Source organism: Phyllobates terribilis, unplaced genomic scaffold (assembly GCF_046119375.1).
Source record: "Phyllobates terribilis strain yellow unplaced genomic scaffold, ASM4611937v1 Scaffold_10__3_contigs__length_209671492, whole genome shotgun sequence".
NCBI lineage: Eukaryota > Metazoa > Chordata > Amphibia > Anura > Dendrobatidae > Phyllobates > Phyllobates terribilis.
The window spans coordinates 180,341,776-180,355,358 of NW_027362770.1; the positions used below are offsets into that span (position 1 = coordinate 180,341,776).

Here is a 13,583-nt window from a genome sequence, read left to right on the forward strand (position 1 = left end):
CCAGACTCGGAGAGAGGATTAGGAAATATTATTTCAGAGAACGAGAGATAATTCCACTTTTCAGAACCAGAGAGATAATTCTATATTTTTGTACAAGAGGGAAATTTTGGATTCCAGAACAAGACAAGAGAGATAACTCCAAATAACAAGAGATAAATCCGGACAAGGGAGATAGTTCCAGATGACATGAAAGATAATTCCAGATCTAATTAAAAAGAGAGGATATTTCTGGACTTAAGAACAAGGGAGGACAATCTGGATGTCTTAAGAGAAAGATCATTCCAGATCTCAAACCAAAATTGATCATTCCAGATCTTGTAACCATATAAGTAAATCTAGACCTTACAGAACAAGCAAGAGATAAAAATTCCATATCTCTTCCAGGCTTTTCCATATCTCTCTTCCATATATCAGACCCAGACAGTTACCATAGTTTAATATCTTAGAAAGGGCGAGATCTTTCCAGATCTCAAGACTAGAGAGATGATTCTGGACCTAAGAGCAAAATGAATCTAAATTGAAGAGGCAATCAGATAATTCTAGAGCAAGGGAGATGAATCGGGATCTTAAAGCTGGAGGCTTAAAATTCAGATCTTAGTGATCAAAGATGAATCCAGAATTTAAGAGCCACGTGGATAATCCTCAATCTCGCAATGCAAGAGTCAGATAGATAAATCTGGACACAAAAGGCTGGATTAAAGATAGTTCTGGATCTCAGAACCGGAGGAAGAAAAAGGCATTTCAGAAACAAACCCAAACCAAAAATAACAGAAAGATCAGAAAGTCAAGAACAAAGTAATAAATCTGGATTTTGAATTATTGAAAGTCCAAAGCGAATCTGAAAAAGCCAGGGAGAAATGAATCTGGCCTCAAGCCAGAAACAAACCAAAGAACAAAAAGTTAATCTAGATTCCAATTATTCCAGAAAGTGATTCCTTATGATTTTGGATTCAGATGGAAAATTACTGGATCTCGGAAAAAGTAATATCTAAGAAGTAGAGTGATAATTCTGGATCCCAAATTAAAGGAGAAAAATCCAAACAGAGAGATAAATACAGAATTTGCAGGCATAGAGAGGATTTCAGATTTTGGAACAAGGAAGATAAATCTGGATTTTGGAGCAGTAGAATTTTTGGTCCAAGAGTTAAATCCTCGGCTCAGATGAGCGCTAGAGATAATAATAAAATGTCAGAGCAGAAGTAAAACCAGAAAGATCATTTCAAGACTGGAGAGATAAATCTAGATCTGGAAGATTATTCCAGATTTTCGAGGCAATGGGATTCATCTGGATAAGATAGATAATTAAGAAGGTGAATCTGGAACAATGAACTTTAGAATCAGAACCAGAAAGATGTATCCAGATTTCAGAATTATAGCGATTGTTTCTCAGACCCCTTAATAGATTAATCCAAACCGCCGTAGTTAAGTTCAGGTCTCTGGTTATTTCTCCAGGCTTTATGTCTTTGATTCTGAGATCCAGAAATCTCCCACTGGTTCTGAGGTCGAGATTTATCTCTCTAGTTCTAGGGTCAAAAATGAATCCTGATATCTACAACTTTAGATAACAGATTTAGATACCAGAATCAGAAAGATTAATCCTGATCTCAGAGTCGAAAAGGATTGTTTAGATATCACACACCTAAATCCAGTCCCCAGATGATCATTTCAGATCTTTGAATCTGGTTTCAAGGCTTTATGTCTTTGATTCTGAGATCCAGAAATCTCCTTCTGGTTCTGAGGTAGAGATTTATTTCTCTACTTCTAGGATCAAAAATGAATCCTGATATTCACAATTCTAAATAATAGAACCAGAAAAGATTAATCCCGATCTCAGGGTTGAAGGGACTGTTTGGATATCGGACCTCAGATGATCATTCCAGATCTTTGAATCTGGTCTCCAGGCTTTAGGTCTTTGATTCTGAGATCCAGAAAGCTCCCTCATGTCCTGAGGTTGAAATTTCTCTCTCTAGTTCTAGGATCAAAAATGTATCCTGATATCCACAATTCTAGATACCAGAATCAGAAAAGATTAATCCCGACTCAGAGTTGAAGCGATTGTTTAAATCTCCAACACCTAAATCCAGACCCCAGATGATCATTCCAGATCTTTGAATCTGGTCTCAAGGCTTTACGTCTTTGATTCTGAGATCCAGAAATCTGTTTCTGGCTCTGAGGTCGAGATTTATCTCTAATTCTAGGTTCAAAAAATGAATCCTGATATCCACAATTCTAAACAAAGGAACCAGAAAGGTTAATCCCGATCTCAGAGTTGAAGGGATTGCTTAGATATCAGACCCCAGATGATAATTCCAGATCTTTGAATCTGGTCTCCAGGCTTTATGTCTTTGATTCTGAGATCCAGAAGTATCACTTGGATTCTGTGGCCGATTCTCTCCAATTCCTAGATCCATAATAGCTATCCCTTTAGAGTCCTAGATGACAGTTTTGGTTTAATACCTTTGATATGAAAACCAGAAAAAATATTTTTCTACATCTCAAAATAAGATGAATAAATGTGGATCTGGGACACCCTGCAGAAAATTCTGGATTATGGGGAGGGATAATTTTTTTTTCCACCTTATGACACATCTGCCTAGGTTGTCAATAGACGCGGTGTTATGGTACATGACTGCGCCGTGTTTTCCGTGTAATGAAGGCTTCTGCGGCCATATTTCGGAGGAGTCACTACACAGGGGTTTTGTGTGCCCCGTCCAAGCCGCACGCTGCATCTTGTAAAATTAGCTCTCTGCCTGCTGTTATTGGAGCAGCTGCCGCCGGCCAAGAAAATCCTCATGAGATTATTGGGATTAAAAAACTTCTCACAAGACCGACGTGCCGCAGAATCGACGGCCGCCAGTAACCCTTCCATGCCTGGAATCTCCAGTCATCAGACCCATGCTCACTGACGGAAAGCAGAAATCTCCGGTCACTGAGCTATGTCTGGGCTAACAAATATGGCCGCCATTCCCTATGGGGTCCTGTATGGCAAAACAGACTTTGACTCCCTCCTATACAAGAATCAATGGGGGACCCCCAAAATTATAAAGCAATGGCAAATTTTAAGATCACTTTCACATCAGTGCGGTTCGGAGACCCAGGAAAGGTGGATGCCGACCCCCTGTGGTTTGTTATGACGGCCATATTGCTTCTTTTTCACATTTCCCTGACATATTTGTCTCTGTAGCCCATAGCAACCAATCACAGCGCAGCTTTCATTTTACCAAAGCAGTTTACAAAATGAAAGCTGAGCTCTAATTGGTTGTCATAGCAAATACACAGATTTCAATTTTTTTTTTTTTTTTAAATTTTAGATGGATTTTTATTAATGAGGCTAATTAAGGTGGGGGGTGGATTTGTAGAAGCCATTTTGGCTATCACCAGATAGAAATATAAACTAGAAAAACACATGGGCGGCAGATTTATCAAAACTGTCTTTGCTGTTGCCCATAGCAACCAATCACAGAGCAGCTTTCATTTTATAAAATGAAAGCTGAGCTCTGATTGGGTGCTATGAGTTTCTCTAGATAGTGGTTAGTTAATGATATACAATAATAGCAATGGCAAAGAAGCGTCAGCCAGCACGAAAAATTACTGATATCATTGAGGCACAATTTCGCCTGTATATCCATGAACCCCAGGACTCGTGACTTACCCAGGTCGGGGGCTCGGTCCTTCAGCCGGTCCACCTCCATGATGAAGTCATCTTTCAAAAACAGAAAGCCAATAATGGAGAAGAGGTAGACGAGGATGAGCGCCAGCACCGCGGTCAGGATGATGGAGCGGCCGTTCCTCGTCACGCTCTTTATCACGTTCAGCAAAGTTTCCTCCCGATAAACGAGATCAAACAACTGGAAATGGAGAAAAGAAAATAACTGATGTATCTAATCCTCTCCTGTGTGATACTATCAGCTGAGCAGCGTATCTAATCCTCTCCTGTGTGATACTATCAGCTGAGCAGCGTATCTAATCCTCTCCTGTGTGATACTATCAGCTGAGCAGCGTATCTAATCCTATCCTGTGTGATACTATCAGCTGAGCCGTGTATCTAATCCTATCCTGTGTGATACTATCAGCTGAGCTGTATCTAATACTAACCTGTGTGATACTGTCTGCTGAGCCGTGTATCTAATCCTCTCCCGTGTGATACTATCAGCTGAGCTGTATCTAATCCTCTCCTGTGTGATACTATCAGCTGAGCAGCGTATCTAATCCTATCCTGTGTGATACTATCAGCTGAGCCGTGTATCTAATCCTATCCTGTGTGATACTATCAGCTGAGCTGTATCTAATACTAACCTGTGTGATACTGTCTGCTGAGCCGTGTATCTAATCCTCTCCCGTGTGATACTATCAGCTGAGCAGCGTATCTAATCCTCTCCTGTGTGATACTATCAGCTGAGCAGCGTATCTAATCCTCTCCTGTGTGATACTATCAGCTGAGCAGCGTATCTAATCCTATCCTGTGTGATACTATCAGCTGAGCCGTGTATCTAATCCTATCCTGTGTGATACTATCAACTGAGCTGTATCTAATACTAACCTGTGTGATACTGTCTGCTGAGCCGTGTATCTAATCCTCTCCCGTGTGATACTATCAGCTGAGCTGTATCTAATCCTCTCCTGTGTGATACTATCAGCTGAGCAGCGTATCTAATCCTATCCTGTGTGATACTATCAGCTGAGCCGTGTATCTAATCCTATCCTGTGTGATACTATCAGCTGAGCTGTATCTAATACTAACCTGTGTGATACTGTCTGCTGAGCCGTGTATCTAATCCTCTCCCGTGTGATACTATCAGCTGAGCTGTATCTAATCCTCTCCTGTGTGATACTATCAGCTGAGCAGCGTATATAATCCTCTCCTGTGTGATACTGTCTGCTGAGCCGTGTATCTAATCCTCTCCCGTGTGATACTATCAGCTGAGCTGTATCTAATCCTCTCCTGTGTGATACTATCAGCTGAGCAGCGTATCTAATCCTATCCTGTGTGATACTATCAGCTGAGCTGTATCTAATACTATCCTGTGTGATACTGTCTGCTGAGCAGCGTATCTAATCCTCTCCTGTGTGATACTATCAGCTGAGCAGCGTATCTAATCCTCTCCTGTGTGATACTATCAGCTGAGCAGCGTATCTAATCCTCTCCTGTGTGATACTATCAGCTGAGCAGCGTATCTAATCCTCTCCTGTGTGATACTATCAGCTGAGCAGCGTATCTAATCCTATCCTGTGTGATACTATCAGCTGAGCCGTGTATCTAATCCTATCCTGTGTGATACTATCAGCTGAGCTGTATCTAATACTAACCTGTGTGATACTGTCTGCTGAGCCGTGTATCTAATCCTCTCCCGTGTGATACTATCAGCTGAGCTGTATCTAATCCTCTCCTGTGTGATACTATCAGCTGAGCAGCGTATCTAATCCTATCCTGTGTGATACTATCAGCTGAGCCGTGTATCTAATCCTATCCTGTGTGATACTATCAGCTGAGCTGTATCTAATACTAACCTGTGTGATACTGTCTGCTGAGCCGTGTATCTAATCCTCTCCCGTGTGATACTATCAGCTGAGCAGCGTATCTAATCCTCTCCTGTGTGATACTATCAGCTGAGCAGCGTATCTAATCCTCTCCTGTGTGATACTATCAGCTGAGCAGCGTATCTAATCCTATCCTGTGTGATACTATCAGCTGAGCTGTATCTAATACTAACCTGTGTGATACTGTCTGCTGAGCCGTGTATCTAATCCTATCCTGTGTGATACTATCAGCTGAGCTGTATCTAATACTAACCTGTGTGATACTGTCTGCTGAGCCGTGTATCTAATCCTCTCCCGTGTGATACTATCAGCTGAGCTGTATCTAATCCTCTCCTGTGTGATACTATCAGCTGAGCAGCGTATCTAATCCTATCCTGTGTGATACTATCAGCTGAGCCGTGTATCTAATCCTATCCTGTGTGATACTATCAGCTGAGCTGTATCTAATACTAACCTGTGTGATACTGTCTGCTGAGCCGTGTATCTAATCCTCTCCCGTGTGATACTATCAGCTGAGCTGTATCTAATCCTCTCCTGTGTGATACTATCAGCTGAGCAGCATATATAATCCTCTCCTGTGTGATACTGTCTGCTGAGCCGTGTATCTAATCCTCTCCCGTGTGATACTATCAGCTGAGCTGTATCTAATCCTCTCCTGTGTGATACTATCAGCTGAGCAGCGTATCTAATCCTATCCTGTGTGATACTATCAGCTGAGCTGTATCTAATACTATCCTGTGTGATACTGTCTGCTGAGCAGCGTATCTAATCCTCTCCTGTGTGATACTATCAGCTGAGCAGCGTATCTAATCCTCTCCTGTGTGATACTATCAGCTGAGCAGCGTATCTAATCCTCTCCTGTGTGATACTATCAGCTGAGCAGCGTATCTAATCCTCTCCTGTGTGATACTATCAGCTGACCCGCGTATCTAATCCTATCCTGTGTGATACTATCAGCTGAGCCGTGTATCTAATCCTATCCTGTGTGATACTATCAGCTGAGCTGTATCTAATACTATCCTGTGTGATACTGTCTGCTGAGCCGTGTATCTAATCCTATCCTGTGTGATACTATCAGCTGAGCTGTATCTAATCCTCTCCCGTGTGATACTATCAGCTGAGCTGTATCTAATCCTCTCCTGTGTGATACTGTCTGCTGAGCCGTGTATCTAATCCTCTCCCGTGTGATACTATCAGCTGAGCCGTGTATCTAATCCTATCCTGTGTGATACTATCAGCTGAGCTGTATCTAATACTATCCTGTGTGATACTGTCTGCTGAGCCGTGTATCTAATCCTATCCCGTGTGATACTGTCTGCTGAGCCATGTATCTAATCCTATCCTGTGTGATACTGTCTGCTGAGCCGTGTATCTAATCCTATGCTGTGTGATACTATCAGCTGAGCTGTATCTAATCCTCTCCTGTGTGATACTATCAGCTGAGCCGTGTATCTAATCCTATCCTGTGTGATACTGTCTGCTGAGCTGTATCTAATCCTCTCCTGTGTGATACTGTCTGCTGAGCCGTGTATCTAATCCTATCCCGTGTGATACTGTCTGCTGAGCCGTGTATCTAATCCTATGCTGTGTGATACTATCAGCTGAGCCGTGTATCTAATCCTCTCCTGTGTGATACTATCAGCTGAGCCGTGTATCTAATCCTATCCTGTGTGATACTATCAGCTGAGCTGTATCTAATACTATCCTGTGTGATACTGTCTGCTGAGCCGTGTATCTAATCCTCTCCCGTGTGATACTATCAGCTGAGCTGTATCTAATCCTCTCCTGTGTGATACTATCAGCTGAGCAGCGTATATAATCCTATCCTGTGTGATACTATCAGCTGAGCCGTGTATCTAATCCTATCCTGTGTGATACTATCAGCTGAGCTGTATCTAATACTATCCTGTGTGATACTGTCTGCTGAGCCGTGTATCTAATCCTCTCCTGTGTGATACTATCAGCTGAGCCGCGTATCTAATCCTATCCTGTGTGATACTGTCTGCTGAGCCGCGTATCTAATCCTATCCCGTGTGATACTGTCTGCTGAGCTGTGTATCTAATCCTCTCCTGTGTGATACTGTCTGCTGAGCCGTGTATCTAATCCCATCATGCGTGATACCGTCTGCTGAGCCGTGTATCTAATCCTATCCTGTGTGATACCGTCTGCTGAGCCGTGTATCTAATCCTATCCTGTGTGATACTGTCTGCTGAGCCGTGTATCTAATCCTATCCTGTGTGATACTATCAGCTGAGCCGCGTATCTAATCCTCTCCTTTGTGATACTGTCTGCTGAGCTGTATCTAATCCTCTCCTTTGTGATACTGTCTGCTGAGCTGTATCTAATCCTATCCTGTGTGATACTGTCTGCTGAGCCGTGTATCTAATCCTATCCTGTGTGATACCGTCTGCTGAGCCGTGTATCTAATCCTATCCTGTGTGATACTGTCTGCTGAGCTGTGTATCTAATCCTCTCCTGTGTGATACTATCAGCTGAGCCGCGTATCTAATCCTCTCCTTTGTGATACTGTCTGCTGAGCTGTATCTAATCCTATCCTGTGTGATACTGTCTGCTGAGCCGTGTATCTAATCCTATCCTGTGTGATACTGTCTGCTGAGCCATGTATCTAATCCTCTCCTGTGTGATACTGTCTGCTGAGCCGTGTATCTAATCCTATCCTGTGTGATACTGTCTGCTGAGCCGTGTATCTAATCCTATCCTGTGTGATACTGTCTGCTGAGTCGTGTATCTAATCCTATCCTGTGTGATACTGTCTGCTGAGCTGTATCTAAGCCCACCCCATGTGGCCCTTCCCTGTGGCGGCGGCGCACACATGGCGGCAGCGGTGGTCTCTTACCAGGAAGCTGTAGAAGAACTCGTGGATGAAGAGGCCCAGCATGCAGACGATGACGTACACCACGTGGTACAGGAAGGCCATGTCCATGATCACCGCTCTGTAGCCGCGTGTGAACGTACCGCGATTCCCCACGAAACTCACCAGGAAGACCACCTTATTACACAGCTGTGGAGGAGACAGGGGCGGCCATTACACCCGGCACCGAAACACTGTACCAAACCAGCAGCCTGCCTACAGCGGATCCATCACAGAACTGTCACACTGAAACGCAGCAAATTACTGGGATCTGATGGATTCATTTAGTGACAGAGACATAATAATCCGTCACTACGCGGCAGACGGTACAATATTCGCAGCGCGGGGGGTGCGCAGCACTGAGGGGTATAAAGATCGTCTCCTGCCAGTGTGTGAACAGCGACTGCGGGAGACATTCACTCAATAAGGAATCAGACAACAGAGCAGGTGCCGAGTACAGAGGCTCAGAGAAAGACTACGGAGGACACAGGGGGCGCCACAGAGCATTCTACAGAGATGACGGACAGAAGAGACAGGGAGAAACAGAGATAAGCGGGAGGGACAGAAAACAGATGATAATGTAAGAAAGATACATGGATGATAGATGACTGATAGATAATAGATAGATGATAGATAATAGATAGATGATAGATAATAGATAGATAATAGATAGATAATAGAGAGATAATAGAGAGATGATAGATAATAGATAGATGATAGATAGATAATAGATAGATGATAGACAGATAGATGATAGATAATAGATAGATAATAGATAATTAATAGATAGATGATAGATAATAGATAGATGATAGATGATAGACAGATAGATGATAGGTAATAGATAGATGATAGATAATAGATAGATGATAGATAATAGATAGATAATAGATAGATGATAGATAATAGATAGATGATAGATAATAGATAAATAGATAGATGATAGATAATAGATAGATGATAGATAATAGATAGATAATAGATGATAGACAGATAATAGATAGATAATAGATAGATAATAGATGATAGATAATAGATAGATGATAGATAATAGATAAGATGATAGATAATAGATAGATGATAGACAGACAGATGATAGATAATAGATAGATAATAGATAGATGATAGATAATAGATAGATAACAGATAGATAATAGAGAGATGATAGATAATAGATAGATGATGGATAATAGATGATAATAGATAGATAATAGATGATAGATAATAGATAGATAATAGATGATAGATAGATAATAGATGATAGATAATAGATAATATAGATAATAGATGATAGATAATAGAGAGATGATAGATCGATTATAGATAGATAATAGGTAGATAATAGGCAGATGATAGATAGATGATAGATAGATGATAGATAATAGATAGATGATAGATAATACATAGATGATACATATATAATAGATAGATGATAGTAAGATAGATGATAGATAATAGATAGATGATAGGTAGATAATAGGTAGATAATAGATAGATAATAGATAGATAGATCGATAATAGATAGATGATAATATAGATAATAGATAGATGATAGATAGATAATAGACAGATAGATGATAGATAGATAATAGATAGATAATAGATAGATGATAGATAATAGATAGATAATAGATAGATGATAGATAATAGATAGATGATAGATAATAGATAGATAATAGATAGATAATAGATAATAGATAGATGATAGTTAATAGATAGATAATAGATGATAGATAGATAGATAATAGATAGATGATAGATAGATAATAGATAGATGATAGATAATAGATAGATAATAGATAGATGATAGACAGATAGATGATAGATAATAGATAGATAATAGAGATAATAGAGAGATGATAGATAATAGATAGATGATAGATAATAGATGATAGATAATAGATGATAGATAGATAATAGATGATAGATAATAGATAATATAGATAATAGATGATAGATAATAGATCGATTATAGATAGATAATAGGTAAATAATAGGCAGATGATAGATAGATGATAGATAATACATAGATGATAGGTAGATAATAGGTAGATAATAGATAGATAACAGACAGATGATAGATAGATGTTAGATAAAAGTTAGATATTAGGTAGACAGATAGATGATAGATAATAGATAGATGATAGATAATAGATAGATAATAGATAGATAACAGGTAGATAGATGATAGATAGATGATAGATAGATGATAGATAATCTATATATATAATTGTCTCATCCCGTCTGTCTGTCTGTCTGTCTAGGAAATCCCGCGTCGCTCATTGGTCCGGCAGCGACCAATCAGCGCCGCGGGATTTCAGAAAAAAGATGGCGGCCGTTAGCGGCTCATCTGTGGGACGGAGCTCAGCGGCGTTGCAGCCGGGAGATGAGCGGCGCGAGGCGCTCATCTCCCGGCCGGTACCAGCAGAAGGACCCCGACCGCCGGACCCATCTGCGGGACGGAGATGCAGCCGGGAGATGAGCGGCGCGAGGCGCTCATGTCCCGGCCGATAGCTGCGGAAGGACCGCTGGCGTCGCTGACATCCATGCGGAAGAGAGGACCGGGGAGCGGCGCTGCGGGGCGGGATACTTCTGCTGCGAGCGCCCGCTCATGTCCCGGGTTCTCGCAGCGGAAGTAGCCGCACAGGCAGCGCCGCTCCCCGGTCCTCACCAAGACGATTCGATGATTGGTCGCGGTCTTTGGACCCGACCAATTACTGATCTTAGCGCAAAAGTTAAATACCGCGGTGCTGATTGGTCGCGGACGCTGCCCGCGACCAATCACCGATTTGGGCGCCAAATTTAAATATCGGCCGCGACCAATCACCGATCTTGGCTCCACATTTAAACACCGCTGTACTGATTGGTCGCGGACGCTATTTAAATGTGGCGCCAAAATCGGTGATTGGTCGCGCCCAGCGTCGGCGACCAATCAGCACAGCGGTGATTACATGTGGAGCCAAGATCGGTGATTGGTCGCGGCCGATATTTAAATTTGGCGCCCAAATCGGTGATTGGTCGCGGGCAGCGCCCGCGACCAATCAGCGATTTTTAACACAAATGTCCGGACCTTTGTAACACCATGCGGATACTGTGGGGACATCAGCGGCTAGGGTGTGAAGGGAGGACCGGGGAGCGGCGCTGCGGGTCAGGATACTTCTGCTGCGAGCGCCCGCTCATGTCCCGGGTTCTCGCAGCGGAAGTAGCCGCACAGGCAGCGCCGCTGACATCCATGCGGCTAGGGTGTGAAGGGAGGACCGGGGAGCGGCGCTGCGGGTCAGGATACTTCTGCTGCGAGCGCCCGCTCATGTCCCGGGTTCTCGCAGCGGAAGTAGCCGCACAGGCAGCGGCGCTCCCCGGTCCTCACTAATATGATTCCGCTCCCCGCTCCTCACCAATACGATTCGCTGATTGGTCGCGCTCTCCGCACGCGACCAATCAGTGATCTTGGCGCTAAAGTTAAACACCGCTCTGCTGATTGGTCGCAGGCAGCTTCCGCGACCAATCACCAATTTGGGCGCCACATTTAAATAGCGGCCGCGACCAATCACCGATCTTGCCGCCACATTTAAACACTGCTGTGCTAATTGGTCGCGGACGCCAGCTGCGACCAATCAGCGAGATTGGCGCCAAATTTAAACAACGCTCTGCTGATTGGTCGCGGACGCCAGACGCGTCCAATCAGCGAGATTGGCGCCAAATCTAAACAACGCTCTGCTGATTGATCGCGGTCGCTGGCCGAGATCAATCAGCAGTATTGGCGCAAAATTTAAACAACGCACGGCTGATTGGTCGCGGCCGACAGCCGCGACTAATCAGCTATTTTGGCGCCAAATTTAAACACCGCTCTGCTGATTGGTCGCCGGCCGCGACCAATCAGCTATATTGTCGCCAAATTTAAACACCTCTTTGCTGATTGGTCGCGGTTTAAACGCCGCTCCGCTAATTGCGCCCCGTCGGCCGCATACCTATTCTAGAATACCCGATACGTTCGAATCGGGCCACCATCTAGTAGATAGATAATAGATAGATAATAGGTAGATAATAGACAGATGATAGATAATAGATAGATAATAGGTAGATGATAGATAATAGATGGATAATAGATAGATGATAGATAATAGATGGATAATAGATAGATGATAGATAATAGATAGATAATAGGTAGATGATAGATAATAGATGGATAATAGATAGATGATAGATAATAGATGGATAATAGGTAGATGATAGATAATAGATGGATAATAGGTAGATGATAGATAATAGATAGATAATAGGTAGATGATAGATAATAGATGGATAATAGATAGATGATAGATAATAGATGGATAATAGATAGATGATAGATAATAGATGGATAATAGACAGATGATAGATAATAGATAGATAATAGGTAGATGATAGATAGATAATAGATAGATGATAGATAATAGATAGATAATAGGTAGATGATAGATAATAGATGGATAATAGACAGATGATAGATAATAGATAGATAATAGGTAGATAATAGATAGATGATAGATATATAATAGATAGATAATAGATAGATAATAGATAGATGATAGATAATAGATGGATAATAGATAGATGATAGATAATAGATGGATAATAGACAGATGATAGATAATAGATAGATAATAGGTAGATGATAGATAGATAATAGATAGATGATAGATAATAGATGGATAATAGGTAGATGATAGATAATAGATGGATAATAGACAGATGATAGATAATAGATAGATAATAGGTAGATGATAGATAGATAATAGATAGATGATAGATAATAGATAGATAATAGGTAGATAATAGATAGATGATAGATATATAATAGATAGATAATAGATAGATAATAGATAGATGATAGATAATAGACAGATGATAGATAATAGATAGATAATAGATAGATGATACTAGATAGATAATAGATAGATAGATAGATAGATGATAATAGATAGATGATAATAGATAGATAATAGATAGATGATAATAGATAGATAATAGATAGATAATAGATAGATAATAGATAGATAGATAATAGATAGATAATAGATGATAGATAATAGATAGATAATAGATAGATAATAGATAGATATAGAGATTAGATACTTAGAGATAGATATGACTGAAGCCTTCAGAGATGTTGTAGAAATGTTGACAGGATCT

The 13,583-nt window shown here is 41.4% G+C and overlaps 1 protein-coding gene across 1 annotated transcript in view; it reads right to left on the bottom strand.

Moving 5' to 3' along the window:
• The window catches only part of ITPR2 (inositol 1,4,5-trisphosphate receptor type 2), a 294,636-nt gene that overhangs the window by 19,943 nt on the left and 261,110 nt on the right, over positions 1–13,583 (bottom strand). The window contains exons 50-56 of the mRNA XM_073649236.1: positions 8,397–8,561; positions 3,653–3,848; positions 3,379–3,437; positions 2,296–2,432; positions 2,087–2,194; positions 1,331–1,523; positions 429–495 (exon numbers count right to left, since the gene is read on the bottom strand). Coding sequence (XP_073505337.1) covers positions 429–495; positions 1,331–1,523; positions 2,087–2,194; positions 2,296–2,432; positions 3,379–3,437; positions 3,653–3,848; positions 8,397–8,561 — 925 coding nt within the window. The remainder of the gene's footprint in view (positions 1–428; positions 496–1,330; positions 1,524–2,086; positions 2,195–2,295; positions 2,433–3,378; positions 3,438–3,652; positions 3,849–8,396; positions 8,562–13,583) is intronic.